This window comes from Panthera uncia, chromosome F1, assembly GCF_023721935.1.
Source record: "Panthera uncia isolate 11264 chromosome F1, Puncia_PCG_1.0, whole genome shotgun sequence".
NCBI classification, from domain to species: Eukaryota; Metazoa; Chordata; class Mammalia; order Carnivora; family Felidae; genus Panthera; species Panthera uncia.
The window spans coordinates 10,518,448-10,544,888 of NC_064813.1; the positions used below are offsets into that span (position 1 = coordinate 10,518,448).

Consider the following 26,441-nt stretch of genomic DNA (forward strand, 5'->3'; position numbering starts at 1 on the left):
TTCTTCTTACGCGGTCTGTTCTCCTTTGGCTCATCTGCCAACTTAGTTTGCGGAGTTCTCTAGCTGGGGTTCTCGGTGGGGACGACGTGTCCCCCCGGGGACGCGTGGCAATGTCTGGAGACATTCTGGGTGGTGACAACTGCGGAGGAGCCACCGGCATCTAGTGAGCAGAGGCCAGGGGTGCTGCCCAGGGCGGCCCCCCGTCCCCACAAAGTGTGACCCAACCCAGAACGTCAGCAGTGCCAGCTTGAGAAACCCTGGGTCAAACTTGCTGGACTTGATGGGTGGCTCCCTCTGCAGTCTGCTCTGAGTCCCGCCTCCGCCTCCTCGGAACCCGACGAGCTGCCTACCAGCCACGTGAGCTGGGGCAGGTTCACAAAGCCTCATTCTGCCCACCTGCAGAACGGGAGCCAGCCCCCAGTTGCAAGGATTTGCTGGGAGGACTGTGTATTAGCAGCAACCCCTTTCAGTGGAGGTCATGACACCTGCCCCGGCGGGTTCTCCGCTTCCACTTTCCTTTTTTTTTTTTTTTTTTAAACATTTATTCATTTTTGAGAGACAGAGAGAGACAGAGCACAAGTGGGGGAGGGGCAGAGAGAGAGGGAGACACAGAATCTGAAGCGGGATCCAGACTCCGAGCTGTCAGCACAGAGCCCGACGCGGGGCTCGAACTCACAAGCCACGGGATCATGACCTGAGCCGAAGTCGGACGCTTAACTGACTGAACCACCCAGGCGCCCCCCCACCCCCTTCCACTTTCTTAGAGACGTTTCCGGCTCTCTCCTCTAGTCCTGTCCTGTTCTTCTTCCCTCCTGTCCTACTGCTGTTTTTTCTCTCTCCCTCATCCTCCCTCCCTCCCCCTCCACCTCTCTCTCTCTCTCTTTCTCACACACACACACACACAGAGTTGCATCTCTAGGTTTCCAATAGACTGGGACAAATATGTGACCTCCAAAATTAGCAAGATAGAGTAAAATTAATGTACTAAAATGAAGCAGGCAGAAGGAGTATATTATGTCACTTAGAAGGGCCAGATCACGTAAACTGGCCCAGTCAATTTGTATCTTTACGCCACATGACCAATAATAAACGACCAATAATAAAAAGTAAATTGCATCTGCCACCAAGTTACTTGAAAACACGATGACAGGGGTCGGTACGCTGTAATCACCAGAACCGGCCAAGACCCTGCCTGGCTGCACCTCGTGGTGGGGAGGTAACGGTCACTGAGGGGAGGCACAGGTCCCTTCTGGACCAGCTCTGTCACGGGGTGGTGTGGAGTCAGGCCGCGTGGATCAAAGCTCCAGCGGGTAAATGTGACCCGTGTGTGTCACCGTTTTTCCAGCCACCACTAACAGCCGGAGACGATCTCCAGCCACCTAGGATGCATGCCCACACCCCCCCCCCCCCCCCCCCACCCCCCGCACAGCCCTGGGCTCCTCCTCCCCGCTTGAGGCCCCGCCCAGCACTACCGCATTCTCCGTGGCCCTTCCCCTCCCCTCCGCTGTGAGTTCCTCCGCTCATCTGTTCATCTTAGTCGTGCATTCCCCGCACTACCTGCTGGAGGCTGTTCCTTCCGTCGAAGGGTCTTTTCCAGCTCTTCCAGGCCTGTGCCATCCTACTCGCAGTTAGGACTTACTCAAGTGGCACCTCTTCCGGGGAGCCCTCCAGGCCCTGCCACCCCAAGCAGGACTGGGGCCGCGTCAGTTCCCTATGCTTTGGGTCCACACCCGCCCTCGCTGGCAGGCCTCTGCCGCCTACGTGTGAACACGTGGGCAAGGTCTGTGTGCTGTGCCCGCTGGTATCCTGCCGCCCTAAGGACCAGGCCCAGAGCCCTTCCTACATGGCCATCCGGCCAGCACCCCCACAGGAGAGAATAAAGCACCAAACTGGGCAACGCAACTGAGTCTCCCCCACCTGCCCCTGCCCAGCGGGCACGATTTCCCAAACATCCATACACAGACGGCTCCAAGAGAGGCACTGAAAAACCAGTTCCCCAGGGGGGCTCAGCCCCTTAAGCAACGGGTTCAGCTCTTGGTTTGCACAGTTCCTGAGATCCAGCCCCACCTTGGGCTCTGCACTGACACCGTGAAGCCTACTTACGATTCTCTCTCCCTCTCTCTCTGCCCCTCCCCTGCTCTCTCTCTCCCTCTAAATAAATAAACTTAAAAAAAAAAAAAATCCTCAGCTCTCCTCTAGCGGTTTGCCTTCACCCCATGTCCCACAGGACCCAGGGCCCAGGAAAGGAAATTCAAAGAACAGTAATTTGGGGGCGCCGGGGTGGCTCAGTCAGTTAAAACTCTGGATTTTGTCTCAGGGCATGATCTCACGGTTGGTTGGTGAGTTCAAGCCCCAAATTAGGCTCCGTGCTGCCCGCCCAGAGCCTACTTAAGATTTTTCTCTCTCTCACAAATAAACAAACATTTAAAAAATCAACTATTTTTTAAAAACATGGAAATTGGAACAATGGCGAGATCCCATGTCTCCCCACTGCCAACAAAGTTCCAATTACTTTTTTTTTTTAATGTTTTATTTATTTTGACACAGAGAGAGCGGGGAGGGGCAGAGAGAGAGGGAGACACAGAATCTGAAGCAGGCTCCAGGCTCCGAGCTGTCGGCACAGAGCCTGACGCGGGGCTCGAACTCACAGGCCGTGAGATCATGACCTGGGCCGAAGTCGGACGCTCAACCGACAGAGCCACCCAGGCGTCCCCCAATTACTTTTTTTACTGTTACATAATCAGTCTTGATAGGATGCCAACGAACAGCTACTGCAGTAAAAGTCTATCCAGTCTTCTGGAAAACAACCTGCCTTTTACACACGAAGAATCGCGAACATGTGTTTCTTCTTACCAAAACCACAATTTCACCACACACATGTTCCTCCAAGTAGGAAGCTACAAAGGGACTGTAAAAATAAATTCTACCTCCACGGGATGGCACAATATGGAACCATTAAAAATCATGTTCTTCTGATACATGAATTTAGCAAAGTTGCAGGATACAAAATCAATGTACAGAAATTAGTTGCATTCTTATACACTAATAATGAAGCAACAGAAAGATGAATAAAGAAACTGATCCCATTCACAACTGCACCAAGAATCATAAAATACCTAGGAATAAATCTAACCAAAGATGTAAAAGATCTGTATGCTGAAAACTATAGAAAGCTTAGGAAGGAAATTGAAGAAGATACAAAGAAATGGAAATACATTCTGTGCTCATGGATTGGAAGAATAAACATTGTCAAAATGTCATTACTACCCAAAGCTATCTACACATTCAATGCAGTCCCAATCAAAATCGCACCAGCATTCTTCTCGAAACTAGAACAAGCAATCCTAAAATTCATATGGAACCACAAAAGGCCCCGAATAGCCAAAGTAATTCTGAAGAAGACCAAAGCAGGAGGCATCACAATCCCAGACTTTAGCCTCTACTACAAAGCTGTAATCATCAAGACAGCATGGTATTGGCACAAAAACAGACACATAGACCAATGGAATAGAATAGAAACCCCAGAACTAGGAACCACAAACGTATGGCCAGCTCATCTTTGACAAAGCAGGAAAGAATATCCAATGGAAAAAAGACAGTCTCTTTAACAAATGGTGCTGGGAGAACTGGACAGCAACATGCAGAAGATTGAAACTAGACCACTTTCTCACACCATTCACAAAAATAAACTCAAAATGGATGAAGGACCTGAATGTGAGACAGGAAACCATCAAAACCCTAGAGGAGAAAGCAGGAAAAGACCTCTGTGACCTCAGCTGTAGCAATTTCTTACTTGACACATCCCCAGAGGCAAGGGAATTAAAAGCAAAAATGAACTACTGGGACCTTATGAAGATAAAAAGCTTCTGCACAGCAAAGGAAACAACCAACAAAACTAAAAGGCAACCAACAGAATGGGAAAAGATATTTGCAAATGACATATCGGACAAAGGGCTAGTATCCAAAATCTATAAAGAGCTCACCAAACTCCACACCCGAAAAACAAATAACCCAGTGAAGAAATGGGCAGAAAACATGAATAGACACTTCTCTAAAGAAGACCTCCGGATGGCCAACAGGCACATGAAAAGATGCTCGACGTCGCTCCTTATCAGGGAAATACAAATCAAAACCACACTCAGATATCACCTCACACCAGTCAGAGTGGCCAAAATGAACAAATCAGGAGACTATAGATGCTGTAGAGGATGTGGAGAAACGGGAACCCTCTTGCACTGTTGGTGGGAACGCAAATTGGTGCAGCCACTCCGGAAAACCATGTGGAGGTTCCTCAAAAAATTAAAAATAGACCTACCCTATGACCCAGCAATAGCACTGCTAGGAATTTACCCAAGGGATACAGGAGTGCTGATGCATAGGGGCACTTGTACCCCAGTGTTTATAGCAGCACTCTCAACAATAGCCAAATTATGGAAAGAGCCTAAATGTCCATCAACTGATGAATGGATAAAAAAATTGTGGTTTATATACACAATGGAGTACTACGTGGCAATGAGAAAGAATGAAATCTGGCCCTTTGTAGCAACGTGGATGGAACTGGAGAGCGTGATGCTAAGTGAAATAAGCCATACAGAGAAAGACAGATACCATATGTTTTCGCTCTTAGGTGGATCCTGAGAAACTTAACAGAAACCCATGGGGAAGGGGAAGGAAAAAAAAAAAAAAAAAGAGGTTAGAGCGGGAGAGAGCCAAAGCATAAGAGACTCTTAAAAACTGAGAACAAACGGAGGGTTGATGGGGGGTGGGAGGGAGGGGAGGGTGGGTGATGGGTATTGAGGAGGGCACCTTTTGGGATGAGCACTGGGTGTTGTACGGAAACCAATCTGACAATAAACTTCATATATTGAAAAAAAAAATCATGTTCTTAAAGGGCACGTGACAACCGCCGGAGGAAGGAAATGCTCCCCATCACTTGTTAAGTAAAAAAGCAGCTCACAAAAACCACATGGGCCATAAAGCCTATTTAAAAAATGTACTGTAAAAAAAAAAAAAATGTACTGTATGCAACCAAAAATCACTGGGGGCAAATATACTAAAAATGAAACAGTGGTGAGACTGTGGACATTTCTTATTTTATTCTTTACATTTTCTGTAACATTTACATTACTGGAGAAAAAAGGATATTCAGAGAAGCCAACTGATTAGTTCTGACCAGTCGCTTCCTTCATTTTACATCCCCCACAGCCGCCGAGAGCCGACAGGGTTCGGCCTTGGGCCTAGAGGAGGTCTGAGCTCAGAATGGACCATCCAGCTACCACTCGTCAGCCAAAATACTGACGGTCCCCGAGGGAGCTCAGGGACTGTGTCACCAAGTGACCAGAACCCTGGCTAGTCTCCTCTGACTCCATTGCTAGCTTCCTCCCCCGTCCCGCAAGCTGAATCTACTGTCTCTCTGAAGTCACACACTGGCCTGTGGTGAACGAACTGACCATCAGAGCAAAATCCTAATATGCAAGATGAATCCAGGGGCCCGACCAAAGCAGCAGACGGCAGGCAGCCCTCCGGGAAACCAACATCTCTGACGCGTCACCCTCCCCGGCTTCTTTTTCTCATCCTTAAAGCGCGGGCCAGAGATTTCGAGAACTTTCTTTGCAAGCAACGGAACTCCTTTTAAAGACTAAACCTATATGCAGTGTCGGTCAGCTGAAATCAGAGATGCTCTGGTTGAAGGGCTGGAAGAGGCTTTCTCACCCTCCCCGGCAGAGGCCCCCGACATCCTCCCCAGGAGCTAAAACGCGATGATGTCTCCCGTTCCCGCTCTGCACACGCTCCTTAACTCTTCCATCCTCGACGTCTGCGGCAAGCTTACCGGTCGACAGCTATGACCCCCAGCGTGAGCATGCTGGCCGAGCTGATCAGCAGGTACAGAAGGGCGGAGAAGTTGCACCAGACCACGCCGAAGATCCATTCCCTCCGGATGGAGCTGGTGGCCACGAAAGGCAGCACCAGCACAGACAGCAGGAAGTTGGACAGGGTCAGGCTGAAGACGAACTTGTTGCTGAGGGTGAGGAGGTAGGACTTCTTGTACAAGGTGACCACGATGACCAGGTTGCCCAGGCAGACGAACACGGTGATGATGATGATGGCGACGAAGCTGGTGACGACGACCCCCTCTTCGCCACCCTCCTCCTCTGTGAGGTTACTCAGCTCCTTCCCGTGGCCGAGGGAGGAGTTGAGGCTCATGGTCAGGGCACCTCGGCGTGCGGTGGGCAGAGCATGCCGGACGACTAGAAAAAGAAGGTGAGACCAGGGGACGGGGAAAGACTCGTCAAATCGCATCCTACGCGCTGGAGAGAAGGGCGGCAGAGGCCCCCGTTCTCCTGCCAGTCCCGAGGCTCTCAGCCAGTCTTCCCCACCGGCCTGCTTTCTACAACCGACTTTCCGTGCGGCTCCACGTCTCTGCCTCCTTGAACGATGGGCTCGTCCAACCTAAACCATCCTATTCGTTTTCCCCAGGGCCAGCGGTTCAAAACCTGTGACGTCACTTAGGAAGCGGTGCCAGCCAGAGAGCCGATCCTCAGGCCCCAGCCGAGACAGGCTGGTCCCAGAGACCCGAGGTCCAACCTAGGAGTCTGCGTTTGAAACGAGCAGGGGACGGGTGATTCTGTTTCAAACGCGCTGTGGACTGCTGCTTCGGGGCCCCCGCAACTCAGGGAGGTCCCTGAACCAGCAGCATCGGCATCACGGCAGCCTACGGCTCAGGCACGCCTCTGACTTCCTGAATCAGAATCTGCATTCTCACCCCAGTTGATTCCTGTGCCCACTAACGTCTGACAGTAAGATGATCACAGGAGGGCGCCCGGGGGCTCATTCAGTTGAGCGTCTAACTCTTGATCTTGGCTCAGGTCATGATCTCACAGTCGAGGGATTGAGACCCACGTCGAGACCCGCAAGGGGCTCCCTGCCGCACGCGGAGCCTGCTTAAGATTCTCTCTCTCGCTGGGGCACCTGGGTGGCTCAGTCAGTTGAGCGTCCAGCTTCGGCTCAGGTCACGATCGCTCGGTCTGTGAGTTCAAGCCCCACGTTGGGCTCTGGGCTGTCAGCACAGAGCCCGTTTCAGATCCTCTGTCGCCCTCTCTGCCCTCCCCGCTTGCACAAGCAAAAATAAACATTAAAAAGAAAAGATTCTTTCTCCCTCTCGCTCTGACCCTGCCCTGCTCACACACATGGGTTCTCTCTCTCCCAAAATAAACAACTGGACACTTTTTGAAAAAGATTATCATAGGAACTATTCTGAGTTCCCCGAGCAGGGTTTCAACAAGCACAACTCATATTGAGACAGCATCACTCTTCTTGTGAGCAGTGGTGAAGGAGGGCAAGGAGCCAAGCACCAATTATAAATAGGTAGGTGCAGGCACAGTTTGAGCTCCTGGCCCACAGACACCATGCTCTACAAGGCACAGTCCCTGCTCCGAGACACCGGCTCAGAATCTCGGCTAAAGCTCAAGGTTAACAGGTGAACATTAAATCCTACAGATGCCTGTTTCCCCAAAACTGCCATCTACTCTGATCAGCCACAAAATCCCACAGATCACTTCCTCCAGCGGCTCTGGATCCCAACAAACAGAAGACACCAGAAGGAAAGATTTCTTTTCCATGAGCCAGACGACAAGGACCCTGGTGCCTGAACTGCCCACACACAGCGCAGAGCCTTCCCCGCAGCCGCCGGGACCGACGCCTCTGTCCAAACACCTCTGGCCACAGGGAGGGGGCCCTTCTTCTGTTTCCAGCAGTCCTAAGTGCTGGCTAGAAAGCTTCCCTTTTCAGTGAGCCTGACGGCGGTGGGTCAGAACCACAAACCCGAGGCCTGCTGGCTGGAGCAGCACCAAATAATTCTTTTTTTAAATTTTTTTTTAATGTTTATCCATTTTTGACAGAGGAGGGAGGAGAGGCAGAGACAGAAGGAGACACAGAATCCGAAGAAGGATCCAGGCTCTGAGCTGTCAGCACAGAGCCCAGCGCAGGGCTCGAACCCATGAACTATGAGATCACGAACCTGAGCCAAAGTTGGATGCCCAACCGCCTGCCACCCAGGCACCCCAACTCTTTTTTTTTTTTTAATGTTTATTATTTATTTTTGAGATAAAGAAAGCATGAGCAGGGGAGGGGCAGAGAGAGAGGAGGACAGAGGATGGGAAGCAGGCTCTGTGCTGACAGCAGAGAGCCCGATCTGGGGCTCAAACTCACAAACCGTGAGATCGTGACCCGGGCAAAAGTCAGACACTTAACCAACTAGGTGTTTGTTAACTCTTACAAGTAAATTATTAATTGATGTCTCGAAACCAAAGTCCTACATAAGCTTATTATTCTTAACTGTACAAGGGATAACATGGTGGTAAAGAAAACAGACTTCGAGTCATTAGACACATGACGAACTGGGAGAAAATATCACTTCTGTCACAGAGAAAGGACTAATCATTCTAATTTACAAATAATGCCAAAAAAATAGAAAAGGTGAAAAACCAGAAACGTGAGCAAAAGATATAAACAGAAACAAATGGAGCTCTCTGAGGAGTTCAGTGTTAACTAGGCTTTTGTGGGCATCATTTCACAGCACATACATCCATCAGATCGTCAAGTTGTATACCTTAGACTTACACGATGTTACCGTGTCAATTTGTATCTCAATAAAACTGGGCGTGAAAAGACGGAAACGGTTCACGGGGGGCGATAGACGAATCGTACTCAAACGTACGAAAAGATGCCCAGTTGCAATGAAAATAAGAGAAATGCACACAAAACTACACAAAGACACCGTTTCTTTCCTTTCATGTTCTGGTGGCGGGGCTGCAGGGAGGGGCACTTTCCCCTCTGTTCCAGATGTGTGTGCAAAAGGGCAAAGCCCAGTGGAGGGGAAGGTAGCAATATCTAACAAAGCTACATATGCACGTAGCCTGTTTCAGATTCTGTGTCTCCCTCTCTCTCTGACCCTCCCCCGTTCATGCTCGGTCTCAAAAATAAATAAACGTTAAAAAAAAATTTTTTTTAATTAATGCTGTAGAAGTAAATATAAAATGGCTCTGTAGTGAATTTCCACATTCTCAAAATACACACTCAGTGAAAGTGAGTGCATACAATTCACAATGAGGGGGCGTCAACAAAACAAACAAAGACAGGAGAATTGATAATTGATCATTGGAATTGATAATTCCAAGAACTTAAATTAATAGAAAAAGATGAACAAGACTATACACACAATTAAAAGCTTTAAAAAGAAAAGAGGTAAGAACCATAATGAAAGAATAAGACATGAAACAGAACCAAACAGAAATTACAGAAATTAAAACTTTAGTTGTTAACATTGAAAACTCAATGGTCATGCTGCACAGCAGATTTAGCTAAAGAGAAAGATCGTAAACTAGAAGACAGCTCTGAGGAAATTACCCAGAATGCGATTAAAAGATTAAGAAGCTGAAAATAGGAAATAAAAGTCAAGATTCATGAAGGACAGGATAAAAAGATACAACATATGTTCAATAGAAGTGGCAGCAAGAGACATTAACGAGAACATGGGTAGCAAACACTGCTGGGTGCCTACCCAACAACCACTCTGGTTTTTCTCCTCACTGGCAGACCTCTTACTTCGTTTTGGTGTCCAATCCTTCTCCCAGTGACTCAGAAGGTTGATCGTATCCCCAGTTTGGGGAACTAGATCCCGGTAAGTCTAAAGTAATCACTATGTCCTTTCTCCTTGCAATTCTGGCAAAGAAGTCGGAAAGAGATGTCTGGGGATAAACAGGGTGGAGAAGGGGATGTCTAGGAAAAGCTGCTTTGATCTCACAAAGACATTGGGAAGAAAAATCTTTTCCTAATGGCCCTAACGGCAAAGAAAGCACAGACAGAGCAAAGGCAGCCATCTTGGCGTCCTCAGACGCTAAGTCAGCAGAGAGCTGGACCCTTGGGCTGCTGGATTAACAGATGCTCAAGTCACTGCATCCTGGCCTCTTGTTATGTGAAATATACATTTTAATAATGTATCTGAATCTACTTAATGTGAAATAACACATTTCTTAAAATGACTTTGAGGTCTATTTTCATTGAGGCTTCCGTTACTTGAGTCAAAAGCATCCAATTTACAGTGGGTTGGGTCTACCTACACAGTACTTAAAGATATGACTGAACATTTTCTAGAGTTAAAGAAACATACGAGTCCTCAGAATGAAAGGGCATATCAAATTCCAAGAGTAAATCAGAAAAAAGTCTGCACAAGGCACATCACAGTGAAAAATGTCAAACACCAAGATACAGAGAAAAACAGTAAAAGCAAATTTTTCTATAAAGAAGTAACAATTAGGGGCACCTGCGTGGCTCAGTCTGTTAAGCGTCCAACTTCGCCTAGGATCATGATCTCGCCGTTCCAGAGTTCGGGTCCTACGTCCGGCTCTGTGCGGACAGCTCAGAGCCTAGAGCCTGGAGCCTGTTTCGGATTCTGTGTCTCCCTCTCTCCCTCTGCCCCTCCCCTGCTTGCATTTGGTCTCTCTCTCGCTCTCTCGCTCTCAAAAATAAACATTAAAGAAATTTAAAGAAGTACCAACTAGATAAACAGCAGCCTCTTCTTTTGAAGAAAACAGAAAATAGAGGCCAGAAAACCACGAAACGCTCTCTGTCAAGTGCTGAGGAAAAGAACTCTTGCGCTAAAGTTCTACATTATCATTCAAGAGAGGGCACAATCTACTTTGAAGCAAACAAAACCTGAATGTTTACTAACAGTCCCTGACTGAAAGATCCACTTAAAGACACATTTCATGAAGGAACCCAAATCCAAAACTAAGGGGCAGGGCGGAAGAAGCAACTAACTGTTAGAAAAGAAACTGGTAACTATACGGCTAAATCTAGATAACAACTGAAAAAAAAAAAATTTTTTTTTTTAATTTAAAAAGTCAAACGGCAACAATAAATCTTATACAAACAGCTAATTTGGAAGCTTTTGAAAACAGGCTGAAATGAAAATGCAAAGCAAAATGGAAGCTCTTAAAGGCATGGTTAGAGTAGAAATAGTCCAGGTGGGTAGGTTCTCGGGGCAGAAATTTTGGTTCCGGCTGTCTCCCCAGCACCCGGACAAGTGCCTGGCACACGGTAGGGAAACTCAATCATTATCGGTACATGAATGACTAGCTGCTGAAGTTCTGTTATCGTGAGGTCAAATACGAGTGCCAACAGTGCGAAGGTAACCACTAAGAGCATAAAAACAGGACGCAAAAGTTCCGATCCAAAAGAGAGGGGAAAAAGCGAATGAAGTTCCACTTGCCCTTGTTCCCCCCCCAGTGGCCCCAGGCTGGCTCACTAGTGAACCAGAGGCCCAGAGAAGGGCTGCGGGGCCCAAGCCGCAGTGGGGAGGCACAAGCCCCGGCAAATCTCCCAGGGGGGCACCTTTCACGACCCAGAGAGAGGGCGTCCTGGCAGGCGGCCGGCTTACCCAGGGCCTGACAAGCCGGGGCCCATGGAATGGAAGGAAATGGGCGCGTGACTCACATCTCGGCTCTGCGGGCCCCTCTGCCGCCAGACCCACAGGGGCGTCAGCACTCCCACACTCCCTGGGTCCTGCCCTGTGCTGCGACTCCCAGAGACAGCCCGAGCGTCACGTGACTGGGGTTCTATCAAACCTGTCAGAGGTTACTCCGGGCTGAGAGCTCGCCCTCTCAGGTCACCAGGGAAGGCTCACCTGTCTCCTCCGCCGTGGCTCAGTGCGGCACGGCCCTTCCTCCTTCGGAACCGCCTCGGTCCTCTTGGCCATTCCCAGGGACGGTGAACGGCCTGCTGGACTAGACTGCTGGCAACGGCTTCGGGTCATTCAAAGCCAGATCTTGACACTGAAGTGAGCGATCAGTATCATTTTGGCTTAAAAAACAGGCAACCAAGGGGCGCCTGGGTGGCTCAGTCGGTTGAGTGTCCCGACTTCAGCTCAGGTCATGATCTCGCGGTCTGTGAGTTCGAGCCCCCCGTCGGGCTCTGTGCTGACAGCTCGGAGCCTGGAGCCTGTTTCGGATTCTGTGTCTCCCTCTATCTCTCTGCCCCTCTCCTACTCACGCTCTGTCTCTCTCTCTCTGTCAATAATAAATAAACACTAAAAAAAAAAAAAATTTTTTTTTAAACACAAGGCAACCAAATCTGGGCGGCTCAGTCGGTTAACTGTCCGACTTTGGCTCAGGTCATGATCTCACTGCTCGTGGGTTGGAGCCCCACGTCGGGCTCTGTGCTGACGGCTCGGAGCCTAGAACCCACTTCAGATTCTGTGTCTCCCTCTCTCTCTGCCCTTCCCCCACTTGTGCACGCACTCATTCTCTCTTTCTCTCAAAATAAATAAATGTGAAAAATATTAAAAAACAACAACAAGGCAACCTTACAGAATACTGAGTCAGGTATCTATTGTGTTTTACAAACTGGTTTGCATGGTAATTTCCACGAAGGAATTCTAGAAGTACCCTGATTTGCAAAAACAGAATTACTACAATGTAAGGGTGGGTTCTCTCTCTTGTTTGTGCAAATTTGGATATTTAAATTTTTTTATGTTTTATTTTTTATATTAGAGAGAGAGAGAGTGAGAGCAGGGGAGGGGCAGAGAGATGGAGACGGAATCCGAAGCGGGCTCCAGGCTCTGTGAGCTCTCAGCACAGAGCCCGACGCGGGGCTCGAACTCATGAGCAGGGAGACCATGACCTGAGCCAAAGTCGGATGCCCAACCGACTGAGCCACCCAGGCGCCCCAGTGCAAGTTAGGAGGTTAACGATCTCCCCTCAGATTCTTACCTAGAACTCTGATTTTCATCAACTTGCAGTGGGCGTCCTTCCTGCCCAGACTGCAGTCGCCCTGAACTTGCCAGAAAAAGACGACGTGGCCTGGGGGTTAAGTGTATAGACACTAAGCCAAACTGCCTGGGTTTGAAGCCCAGCAACTCTACTTCTTAGGCCCATGAGCTCAGTCGACTTCCGTTCCTCATCTGTAAGAAGACGATCTTCCTCACGGTTACGGCGAGGTCCGGGCGAGTTTCCGCCGATTTCTACCAAGTGCCCAGAGCAGCATGTGAACGAGCGAGGTCCGGCCGCGCGCTCGTGGGAGCGCCCGAGGAGCCTGCTGATTTCACTGTGGGAAAGGACCCTTCCTGCACGTTTTGGCCACGGCCACGTGCCCCAGGACTCTGGCTGGAACAGCTCAAGGACAGACTCGCTCCCACGGGTTGGGAGGCTGACGGGACGCGGGCCGGGGCGGCTGCGGTGGCGGCCGCGTGTGGCACCGTGAGCAGAGCTGAGGGAATGACAGCAAGAGAGGGAGGCACGGGGAAGGGGGGGAGAGAACGCCGTGAGCCCGGCCACGCGTGCTGGCCCAGTAACCTGAGATTCCGAATCCTCTCCTTCTCTCAGGTGCCCTTTCTCCTCCCGTGAGGCTAAGTGGGCTGGGTTTCTGACACCTGCAACTTCGAGAATCCCAACTAATACTCTGATCCGCCACGATCCGCACACAAAATGGCAAGACCCCCACCTTTTCGGACATCGGTACCAGGAACCTTCTCTTCTTCAAGGTTAGGCCGACTCCTCGGGCACAGCTCTGCCTACCTCGGCCTCCTTCTTAACACCTTATCCTTTCCTTCCTGCTGCAGCCCCGCGGCCACCGGTGCCGTGGACTGTCGTAGGGCACCCCCAGCGTGCCGCCTCTTTGGGATCAGGAGATGCGTGGCCCAGTCCACAAGCCGCTACAAAGAAAGGGAGGCCTTCCCTGCCCCCCCCCACCCCCCAGCGCCGCTTAGAAGTGAGGCCACCAAAGGGACGCCGGAGAGCCCGGAGACAACGGGCCCAGGCTCAGGTGGGTGCTGGGAGACCATGGTGATCGGAAGGTGGCAGTTATCTTGACACCTGTCTAACAAGGGGCTGCTGGACATGACAAGACACATCCGTCCTCCCCAGAAGTCTTCTCTAGAAAGATAGTTTCTTTCAGCATAAGGCAGAAGGTTCTCTTCTGACATTCTTAAATATACCCGAGCGGGAGTGGTTCCCGCTCTCCTCCACAGCCACCCACCTTTATGAAGAGCCTGAGCAGCCTGGAAGCTGGGACCGCCAGATGCCCTCTCCTAAAGAAATTCAATGCTGGGGCACCGGGGGGGCTCAGTGGATTGAGCGCCCAACTCCGGCTCGGGTCACGAGCACACGGGTTGCGAGTTCGAGCCCCCGCGTCGGGGTCGGTGCTGACGGCTCAGAGCTCGGAGCCGGCTTCGGATGCCGTGTCTCCCTCCCTCTCTGCCCCTCCCCCGCCCACGCTCTGTTTCTCTCTCAGAAATAAACAAACATCAAAAAATTTTTTAAAAAACAACAACAAAGGAGTATTTCCTAAACACCACTTCAAACAAGCCCAGGCGAGGTCACTGTCGTGCTATTTCGGCAGCTCTCTCAGGGGCTCTTCAGGTCAGCACCTCCCAGCGCTTTTTACACATCAATCACCAGCCGGAGGGGGAGACGGGAAGAAGGTTCTAATAACTACCTTGCGGTGCACAAAGTAACTGAGATAGACAGTAAGCCCCCACCCCTCCAACCTATAAACCAGACCACACACCTCGCTGAGAGCCAGGGAGAGATCACAAGATCCCGGGGTCTCCTCCTCCCCTCCCTGGCACTCACATGAAAAGTGTCCCGAACACGGCAGGTGCAGCAACTTGGCCTCTGTGGGGACAGGGATGCCCGCACAGCCAGCCCAGAGTCTTATTACCACACACAGGGCACTCGGCCCTTGTCCCCACAAGGGCACCCCAAACCCAGGAATGTCCTGGTTCAACATCTCTCACTTCGCATGTAAAGCAGGCCTGAGCTGTGGTCTGCTTGGGAAAATGCACAAGCACTTTTTCTGCACCAGCAGAAGGGGGGAAAAAAAAGCTACAGTCAGAACCCCAAACGACCTTACGTTCTCAGTCCCCGACCGAGCTCTTGGTTTGGCAGCGGGAAAGACCTGGCTTTGGTCCCCTCTGCATGGACATTATCCCCCTGAGCGCCTCACTGTCCTTCACAACAGCCGTCTGTAGAGACTGGAAGGCTGGAGCTGGGGTTCTTCACCGACTGTGATCCTGTCCACAGGGGTCAACAGTGAGTGTGCCTGATGTCTTTCCAAAACCAATTTCTTGTTCCTCAGCACAGACCTTCCCCGAGGCTTGGTCCTTGATCTGTCCCTTTCTCCCAATACGCTTGAGAATCACATCCATTTCCAGAGTGTTGCTTGATTATTTTTAGCTAATAATAAACAGTGTTTGCAAAACCCTGTGCAACATACAATGTGTCCTCACCTGCATCATCTCATTAGATCTCCTAGGTAACTTTTAGAGGGAGGAATTACTCTTCTCCCCATTTCAGAGAGGCAGCGAAACATATGGTTAAAAGCATGAACTCTGGAACTAGAGGGCCTGGGTTCAAATCCCAGCTCCACTACTTACTGGCTCCGTGACCTTGACATGTTACTTAAACTCTCTGGGCACCGGCTTCCCCTTCTGTAAAATGGGGATAATACTCTTGCTCAGGCACCTGCCTCACAAGGTTGGTGGGAGAAGTCAATGAGTTCATACTTGTACGGTGCTCAGAATAGTGTCTGGAACCACATCAGTGTTTGTTAAATAGATAAAATGGGGAAACTGAGGCTCAGAAAGGTTAAGGGCCTAGTTCAAGAGAACAATAAGTAGTAAACTTGGTCCTGTGGCTGTGAGACTACCGTCTGCCTTCCATCCATCCACTTAGCCCAGGAGAAGCTTCAGCATGGCGTGGCCTCATCTACATTCCAGATTTCTGACCCACCAACCCCTTCACGGGCCTTCCGTTCCAGCCAGCTATGCTGTGTGCTCTCGTTTCCCATCCTCTTTGCTTCTGCCTGTCCTCTACACGGAATGCTCTCGCCGTTTGTGGTATGGATGAATAAAGATGTACTAAATCTAAGATATGTTCCTGATCTACTGGTCTAATAACTTTACTGAAAGAGGAAAGGAAACAAACAGGCAAATGGGGCAGCGGGAGACTGAAGCCTAAAGAACAAACAAAAAAATATACCAAGTCACGACACAGAATTTGGCAATGATTTCTCGGATGCGACATCAAAGGCACAGGCAGAAAGAAAAAAACAGACAAACTGGACTTCATGAAGATTTAAAAATCTGTACATCCAAGGATACTGTCCACAGAACAAAAAGGCAACCTATAGAATGAGACAAAACATTCGCAAATCACGTATCTGATTAGGGATTAACATCTAGACTATATTAAGAACTCCTAAAATTCAGCCACAACCAAAAACATCCCATGTCCAAAGAAGATATATAAATGGCCAACAGGCACATGAAAGATGCTCAGCATCACTGAGCATCATCAAGAGTAAATAAGACGACAAGGAGATACCACCTCATACTCATAAAATGGCTACTATAAGGGGAAAAAAAAACAAAAACAGAAAATAACAAGTCTGGGTGAGGACATGGAGAAATTAGAGCCCTTCTGCACCACTGGTAGGAATGTAAAATGACAGGGGTGCCTGGGTGGCTCAGTCGGTTAAGCGGCCGACTTCGGCTCGGGTCATGATCTCGCAGTCCCTGAGTTCGAGCCCCGCGTCAGGCTTTGTGCTGACAGCTCGGAGCCTGGAGCCTGCTTTGGATTCTGTGTGTGTGTGTCTCTCTCTCTCTGGCCCTCCCCTGCTTGTGCGCTCACGTGCTCTCTCTCTCTCTCTCAAAAATAAATAATAAAACATTAAAAAAATTGATAAAGCCACGGTGGAAAACAGCATGAAGTTTTCTCAAAAAGTTAAATATGGAATTATCATACAATCCAGCAGTCCCGCTTCTGGTGATAAACCTCAAATAATTAAAAGCAAGGTCTCAGGGCGCCTGGGTGGCTCAGTCGGTTAAGCGGCGGACTTCGGCTCAGGTCATGATCTCGCGGTCCCTGAGTTCAAGCCCCGCGTCGGGCTCTGTGCTGACGGCTCAGAGCCTGGAGCCCGTTTCAGATTCTGTGTCTCCTTCTTTCTCTCTCCTCCCCCGCATATGCTCTGTCTCTCTCTTCTCAAAAATAAATAAATGTTAAAAAAAATAAAAAATTAAAAAAGCAAGGTCTCTAAGAGATACTCGTACACCTGTGTTCCTAGCAGCATGATGCACACCAGCTAAAATGTGAAGCAGCCCAAGTCGGCCCTGACTGATGACTTGACAAGCAACCCACGGTATACCCACATGATGGACTGTTAGCCTCCAGAAGGAGGCTCTGACACAGGCTCCCGCACGGGGGAACCTGGAGGGCCCTATGCTGAGTGAAATAAGCCAGTCAGTCACGCAAGGGCAAATACGCATGGTTCCACTTACACGAGGTGCTCGCAGTAGTCGAAATTACAGCCAGAAGGCAGAATGGCGGATGCCAGGAGCCAGGGGAGGGAGGAAGCTGGTGAATGGGGTTAGTTTTACAAGACGAGGAGCGTTCTGGGGACGGGTGGCAGGAACGGGTGCCCAACGTGATGGCAGTCCATACCGCTGAATCGCGCACTTGAAAATGGCCACGACGGCACGTGCACGGGAGATGTACTTAGCACAATAAAGACAGGGAAGAACCTATTTATCGGGGTTGCTTCTCTTGAACTCCTCTCCCCACAGGGTGTGGAGAGTCACGAAGCGAAGGAGGCAGCGGCTATCTTCAGCCGGTGATGATGACGGTGACAAGGAGGAGGGCCGTAGGCGGCGTCCAGAGTAACCTCCAGGCAGCAGGGGGCGTGGGCCGTGGGCGGGTGACTCCTCACGAGCTCCTCGCCCCGGCGGCCACTTCCGGCGGCCACTTCTGGCGGCCACTTCCGCGGCCGGATGCACTAAAGGCACGCGCCCGTCGCGCTGCACCCTCCCCAGAGCACACGGTGAAACAAAACTCAGCTTCGTGCTCCTCAGACTCCTCTGCGGCCGTTTGGGTCGCGCACGTTGGAGACTATGAGGCACACCACGTACTAAGCCAACTTGGACTCGGAGCCACACACTGTCAGCTGAGTTCTTTCAAAGGGCCACTGGCCTCCCTCCCAGGCCGCCGTCGGCAACCCCGAACGCCGCCAGCATCTCCCGGTCAACACGGACGGGGGACGGTCCATCGCAGCCTCCCGGAAAGTTGGCCAACAGCCAGCTGAAGCCGCGACGAAGACAACTCACCAGGGGAGAGTCCTAGGTCCCGAGAGAAAAGCGCTTTAGGGAGAGGAAGCAGCAGCGGTTTCACCACAGCTCTGGGCAAAACATTCAGGAGCCTGAAGGTGGAGCACGACCCGACCAGAGAGACGCCCAGCTGGACACAAGGCAGCGGTCTCTCCTCTGCCAGGCCACCGGCCACCCCGGCCTTCACCACAGATTCCCCCCGGGGGGGGAGGGGGGGGGGCAAGGGCAGACACGCCAGCTTTTCCAGGGCAGGCTCGGGAAAGCCTCCACAGCACTGGCCCACGGCCACCCTGCCTGGAGCTGGGATCCCGGCAGCTCTGGGAGGCGAAGCTGGGTCACCCCAGGTCAGGACACCCGAGGCTGCTCCTCTTACCTGACGCTGCGGCCAGAGGTGGCTGTGCTGGGCCAAGGGTCTGGTCAAGATCCCCTGCTCAGGCAGAGAGGCGCCAATGCCACTCCCGACTCAATATACCCAACTGGCTACTCGACAGCTCCAGTCGGACGTCACAGGCATGGCAAGCCGAGCACGTCCGAAACCGGACTTCAGATCTCTCAGACCTGCCCGTTCCACATTCTTCCTCATCTCCTGTTGTGGTTCCCCCATCCTCCCACGCCCTAAACCTGGGAGTCACTCCTGACTCCTCACTTTCTCTCGCTTCTCCTATCTGGTTCATGAACAAATCTACGGGCTCTAATTTTGAAATGTTTCTAGAATTCAACTATGTCTGACTATCTCTGCTACCATCACTCCCGCCCAGGCTTTGTTGTATCTTCTCGGGATTACTAAAATAGCTTCCTCGCTGGCCTACCTGCGTCTGCCACTGCCCCCATTCTCAACACAGTCCCCAGATGAGCCTGTTCAAACAGAGGTGAGAACAAATGAGCAAGCCACGGCTTTATTCAGAACGCCAAAAAGGATCCCCAGATCACTGAGAACATGCCCCGCAGTTTCCTACGTGATCTGGCTCTCCCTTACTGCTCCAACCTCATAATAAAAATCGCTTTTTACACCCACTCCAACCACACTGGCTTCCTATTTCACAGACACATCTGTCTATTTCACAGACACATCTGTCTATTTCACAGACACATCAAGCATGCATCTACCTCAGGGCCTTTGTACTTGCTGCTTCCTATGCCCGGAATGCCCTCAGCCCAGAGTTCTTTGTAAGTTGCTCTCCCACTCGAAGTCTTAACTTAAATCACCTTTTTGGCATGGCATTCCCACCCGCACACTACCTTTCATACCCCTCTCCCATACTCTGTGGCCTCATTCTCTTCCTTACTTTTTCTCCTTAGTGCACATGTACATACTCGTTAATCTGTTAATGCCTTTCTCTCCCACGAAACTGTATGCTCCATGAGTGCAAGGAATTCTGGCCTACAAATTTCTTCACTGGCATCCAGAACAGTGACTGACAACGAACAGGTACACAATATACGTGATAAATAACTGAATATATGAATGAGCCACGGGACACTGGGCATCTTGGCACAGCAGGCATTTCTGGCTCTGTAGACCCAGCAGCCACTATTCATTATCCAGTCGATACCCCCTTTCCCCTCTCAACACAACTCTCACTTGACACGGGGCACTAAACGTGCCCACGAAAACAGACTCCCTATACAGAGCCTGAGCGGCCATCAGACCCAGTTTCAATCAACAAATGTCTACAACGTGGCCAAAGGCTATCCACTTCCTGGGGGACAGACCCAGCTATGGCTCCCGCCCTTTTTCCTTTCCCCTCCCTCCCGACTGGAACTCAAACCCGATGCTCACAAGTGAGGCAGCCACCTTCTGACCAGGTAGCTGGAAGTCCCAATGCAATCAGTTTGTGGCCCAAACCACATACCGAACTGCGAGGCCTCCGTGCCCAGGCATGCCAGTCAACCACTTTTTGGTTAAGTCCTTGTAGTACAGTCTCCCCTGCACGCCACGTACAGGAACGCTAACTTGACACGTAGGTCAAAGGTGAGAAGAGCGACGTAGAGGAAGGCAAACCCTGCTGTGCGTGAATGTTACGGTGCAATCCGATTGCTGGTAAGAACTGGTGCCGTGGGGTCTTCGTCCATCTGTCCGTCTTCTTCTCCCACCTGCCCCGTCCCCTTCCCCTCGACCCCACAGTGATCCTAACTCGTTCGCCCTTTTCCATGATAACTCTATACAGAGTCAAAGACTCTAAGCAGTAGGAAGAGAGGGCCTCCACTAAAAAGTTCTCTTCCAGGGGCGCCTGGGTGGCTCAGTCGGTTGAGCGGCCGACTTCGGCTCAGGTCATGATCTCGCGGTCCGTGAGTTTGAGCCCCGCGTCGGGCTCTGTGCTGACGGCTCAGAGCCTGGAGCCTGTTTCAGATTCTGTGTCTCCCTCTCTCTGACCCTCCCCTGTTCATGCTCTGTCTCTCCCTGTCTCAAAAATAAATAAAAATGTTTAAAAAAAATTTTTTTTTTTAATTAAAAAAAAAAAAAAAAGTTCTCTTCCAAAAGGGCACTAAAAGCTGAGCTAATCCTTGGAAATGCCTCATGTTGGATAGCTGAGTTTTATGAATTGATGGGGCTTTTTTCACCTTAAAATAGCAAAACTCTTTATTTTAAACCTTTAAGCAAAATTATGAAAATCTAGCATACGTTTCTGTATATTTTAAAACAAAGGACACGAAACATAGTAATTTTCATGACGATGGCGCAAGGCCATTAAGTACCAAGATAAATGGAATTTTGATTTGGAAAAGACCTTAGAGATCAATTCTAATGCAACTGCCTTCTTCTGAAACCTCAGGGAAGACTGTTACACTCGCCCAGTGACTCAGCAGGTGAATTTCCACCGTGAGCCATCGATGCAGGATCAGAAATACAGTGATTCCCTCCAGTTAGATGAGGTAAGGGTATATCCTCTTACACCAGATGCGCCTTTAAATTCTCTACTTCCTTCTTACACTTTCTCTGCAACTTTTTTCAACTTTCTGCTTCCCCTTTTCCTACACAAAGTATACTTAACTACAGTTTTCCTCGTCTAGCTTATTAAAAGTCTGCAAATATTCTGCAAGAGCAAATAACATCTCAGGGGAGCGCGTCAGTGCAAAGATCTCCAACTAAGGCCTCTGTCATACATATACGTCATTTCCTCCTGTGCCTTTGGGGACAGGTGATTTTCTACTTCTCAACACTCTACGATGTAAGTAACGTAAGAACTGTATGTATACGGCTTAGGTAACTCTAGCATGTTCCAGAAAAACAGGGACCCCTGAAACAGCTCAGAGCTCAGTATCTAATTTTAGTATTTTTTAAGTAGTAAGAGGGAAACTGCTGAATTTAAAAGCTAAGGTTGTTGAGCCCCACTGAATTTTATGCCACCAGAACGCTGGATGTAGCAGTTAAATGTATACTGGACGTCTAACAATTTCCAAAAGGCCAAGCTTAGAAAGTAAGAACCTTTTGAAGAGACTACAGGTACATGTGCAGAAGATATCTGCACAGGCCTGTAAAACAAGGCAGAGTGTTACTTGTTCTTGGCTACCTTGATTCTTTAACTTTTATTTCCTCTATAAACTATCCTATCACACATCCTCTAAGTCATGAATTCCCAAACTGCAGGTGGCAGTTAACTGTGGACCAAATAAATAATGTCTCGCACACACGTGAACTATTATGCTTCAAATGTCTATAGGTGCTACTGTGGTCAATACAATTAAAATTCGTTTTCACATAGTTATTGATTCAAAGCAACTTTTTGTATTTGAAGCAACACGTGTTCTCCAGCTGAAGTGATATTAAAAGGGGAGGCAGATCGGGGCTCCTGGGTGGCTCAGGTGTCTGACTCTTGATTTCAGCTCAGGTCAAGATCTCACGGTTCTTGGGATCAAGCCCTGGGTCGGGTGGGATTCTCTCTCCCTCTCTCTCAAAATAATAAACTTTTTTTTTTTTTAGGTGGGGGCAGGGGAGGTGGATCCACGCACCCTGGAAAAGCTTGGAGATCACTACGATAACCCATTCCAGGCCCCTGACCTCCTCACTGCCACTTACATGAATAACATCTAGCTCAAGGTCCATCTACATCAAGAGCAAAATTCTGAAAAAAACCTTTCTGGAACATTCCACCCTCACAGTGACCCTTCCTACCTCTTACCATGTCAAGTTTTCCTTTTACACGTTCGTTATCCTCTCAGACATGCCTGTCTTAACACGAGTTTTCATTTTAGGTAAGGAGACTTCCTCCTCCAGGAAGCTTATTAGTTCTTCTTCAGTTTCCCCTTTGTATTCCCAACAGCACTTTGCATGTGGGAGAAAATATTTTATATGCCCCCTACTCTTTAATATCTACTTCGATCTGATATTCAGTAGAAAAAATCGTTTCTGGAATCCTGACGAAACCTAGGTTTGAATTTCACATGACCATGTGCATGTCTCCTAACCTCTCTGAGCCTGAAATTCTCCATGAGGAAAGAGACAGTAGAATTAACCTACTTTATGTGATCGTCCAGAGGAATGTATGACCTAGCCACAGCAGCTAGGCAATGGAAAGAAATAAAAGGCATTCAAATTGAAAAGGAAAAGGTAAAACTCACTATTGGCAGATGACATGATACTATATATAGAAAGCTCTTAAGACTCCACCAAAAAAAATATTTTTTTAAGTTTATTTATTTATTTTGAGAAAGAGAGAGAAAGCACAAGTCAGGGAAGGGCAGAGAGAGGGAGAGAGAGAGAAGCCCAAGCAGGCTCTGAGCTATCAGCGCAGAGCCTGATGCGGGCCTTGGAATTCACAAACCATGAGATCCTGACCTGAGCCAAAGTCAGATGCTTAACTGACTGAGCCACCCAGGCACCCCTCCACCAAAAAACTTAAAACTAATAAATTCAGTAAATTCGCAGGATACAAATTAACATACAGAAGTCAGGTGCATTTCTATACACTAATAATGAGCTATCAAAAAGGGAACTTAAAAAAAAAATCCCATTTAGGGGCGCCTGAGTGGCTCAGTCGGTTGAGCGTCCGACTTCGGCCCGGGTCATGATCTTGCGGTTCGTGAGTTCGAGCCCCGCGTCGGGCTCTGTGCTGACAGCTCAGAGCCTGGAGCCTGCTTTGGATTCTGGGTCTCCCTCTCTCCCTCTGCCCCTCCCCTGCTTGCACTCTCTCTCTCTCTCAAAAATAAATACAACATTTAAAAACAAAATCCCATTTATAACTGCATCAAAAACAATAAAATACCTCAGAATAAATTTAACCAAGGAGCTGAAAGACCTTTACCCCGAAAATGATAAAACACTGATGAAAGAATCATCTTCAGATGACACAAATAAATGTAGAGATGTACCATGCTCACGGACTGGAAGAATTAACACTGTTAAAACATCCATGCCACCCAAACAATCTAGAGATTCAATGCAATCTCCATCAAAATACTACAGGAAAAAAAAAAAGCAATGTCATCTTTCACAGAACTGAAACAACGAATCCTAAAATGGACCCAATGGATTAAGGACATAAATGTAAGAACCGAAACCTAAAACCGAAACGTAAAAACTCTTAGAAGGAAACACAGGCAGTAAGTTCTTTCACGCTAGTCTAAGCAGTATCTTTTTTTTTTTAATTTTTTTTTTTTTTTAATGTTTATTTACTTTTGAGACAATGCGAGAGACAGAGTGCAAACAGCGGAGGGGCAGACAGAGGGAGACACAGAATCTGACGCGGGCTCCAGGCTCTGAGCTGTCAGCCCAGAGCCCGACTCAGGGGCTGGAACTCACGAACCGTGAGATCATGACGTGAGCCGAACGAAGTCGGACGCTCAACCGGCTGAGCCACTCAGGCGCCCCATAATTTATTAATTTTTTAATTTACATCCAAGTTAGTTAGCATACAGTGCAATAACGATTTCAGGAGTAGAATCCAGTGATTCATCCCCTACATGTAATAAGCAGTAGCTTCCTAAAGCAGTCACCTCAGGCCAAGAACAACTAAAGTTAACTACATGGGGCTACACCACACTAAAAAGCTTCTGCACAGGGAAGGAAACCATCAACAAGGCAACCCACAGCAATCCTAGTTGCAAATCATCAAGGGCTTCATATTCGAAATACACAGACACAGCTTAACGTCAAAAAACCAAACAGCCTGATTACAAAACGGGCAAAGGACTGGAGCAGACATTATTCTGCAGATGACAGCCGGACGGCAAGAGGCACATGAAAAGATGCTCAGCGTCACTCAGCATCAGAGCAAATCAAAACCACAAGGAGCGATCACCTCACACCCGTCAGAACGGTCAGTATCAAGAAGACAAAAACAGGCGCTGGCGAGGAGTGTGGAAATACGGGAAACCTCGCACCCTGTGGGTGGGAATATAAACTGATGCGGCCACTGTGGAAAACAGTATGGGGCGGCGGGGGCGGGGGGGGTCCTCAAAAAATAAAAATCGCACTACTACACGATCCAGCAATTCCACTTTGGGGCATTTACCTGAAGAAGACAGAAACACCAATTCAAAGAGAACTGCGCACCTTTACGTTGACTGTAGCATTATTTGCAAGAGGCAAGATACAGAAGCGCCCAAGCGGCCACCCACCGATGAATGGGGTAAGGAAGACACAGCACATACAGAAATAACGGAAGAGTGCTCCGCCGTAAAAAAGAATGACATCTTGCCGTTTGAGACAACATGGATGGACCCAGAGGGCATTACGCTACATGAGCTAAGTCAGAGAAAGAAAAGGTCACAGAACTTCACTTCTACGTGCAATCTAAAAGCAAAACAACACACACCCACGAAGCAGAAACAGACTCAGACGGGAAACCGTGAGCTAGCAGGGCGGGGAGGCTGGAGGGGCCGGCGAAACAGGCGAAGGGGATTAAGGGGCATAAACTTCTAGTCACAGAAGAAGTAAGTCACTGAGATGTAATGTGCAGCATAGGGAATATAGTGAGTAACTGTGTGTGGTGACGGACAGTCACTGGACTTACTGGGGGGTCATTTCGTACCAGGAAAAAGCAATGTACGTGGAAACCTGTGAAAGCAGGTAGTGGCCTGGCTGTCAGGGAATAAAACTTAAAAAATGTTTAAGCTACTTAAGATACGAAAAGAAGACTCCATTCTTTTCTCTCCCCTTCAAATTTTAAGGACCGCCTAAGACATTTCACTTGACCGCTTAAGTGGATGACACACAGGACAAAGGACGCACTGCAAATGGAAATGGCTGGGGCTCCACGGGGACGGTGCTCAGGGCTTCAGGACTTGAACCTGACTGCTCCATCACTGCAGGAGGGGGGGCTCCCGCCCAGCCGGAGTCGCTTCAGTGACTAGCAATGCGAGTGCCCCGGCTGAGTCGGGGTGGCGGGCCCTCAGCTGAGGTTCCATGCACAGCACCCTACCCTGAAAGAGAAAATCTCATTTTTTAAGGGAGTGTCAGGATGCCTGGGGAAGGTCTGAAAATGCCCACACAGAAGACTCTAGGTAACAATCAAACGCAATCACTACTCCAATATTTTACATCAGTGTTTCTCAAAGGAAGGGCGCTCTGCCTCCCCCCCACCCCAGGGAGGAGTCTCTGGAAATGCCCAGGGACATTTTTGGGTGTCACATCTCAGGGGACAGCTCTGGCATGTAAGGCCAAGGACACTGCTAAAGACCCCCTGATGCAGAGGGCAGCCCCCACAACAAAGAATTGCCCAGCCCAAGACGTCGACAGCACGGAGCCTGAGAAATCCTGTTCCACCGCAGTACTTTGGGTTTACTGCATGTACTTGACGAACAGATCAAAGGAAAATAAAACAACTCTCTCCCTAAAACACACACACACACACACACGCACGCACGCACACACACACACACACACGCGTGTGCGCATGCGCTCCAAGAAGAAGAGATGAAAACTATGCAGGGAATAAGGGTAAGATTACTTCCATCACAAGAGAAACAATGGTATCATGTTAATTGGTTTTTACTCTCGATCATTTGTTTTATTCGTAATCCTCCCGGAGCCTAGCACACTAGCTAAACTCATACCGCTAAAATTGAGAATGTTATTTCTGAACGTGTAAAAAAATTTTTTGATGTTTACTTATTTTTGAGGGAGACAGAGCGTGAGCAGGGGAGGGGCAGAGAAAGAGGGAGACACCGAACCCGAAGCAGGATCCGGGCTCCGAGCTGTAGCACAGAGCCCGACGCGGGGCTCGAACTCAGAAACAGCAAGATCATGACCTGAGCCAAAGTCAGACCCTGAACTGACCGAGCCACCCAGGCGCCCCTATTTTTACATGTTTTAAAGTAAGATCATTTCTGAATCCTTTTTTTTTTC

The 26,441-nt window shown here is 49.2% G+C and overlaps 1 protein-coding gene across 1 annotated transcript in view; it reads right to left on the bottom strand.

Moving 5' to 3' along the window:
• GPR161 (G protein-coupled receptor 161) overlaps positions 1–26,441 on the bottom strand; it is a 48,624-nt gene that overhangs the window by 14,396 nt on the left and 7,787 nt on the right. The window contains exon 3 of the mRNA XM_049635153.1: positions 5,831–6,248. Coding sequence (XP_049491110.1) covers positions 5,831–6,248 — 418 coding nt within the window. The remainder of the gene's footprint in view (positions 1–5,830; positions 6,249–26,441) is intronic.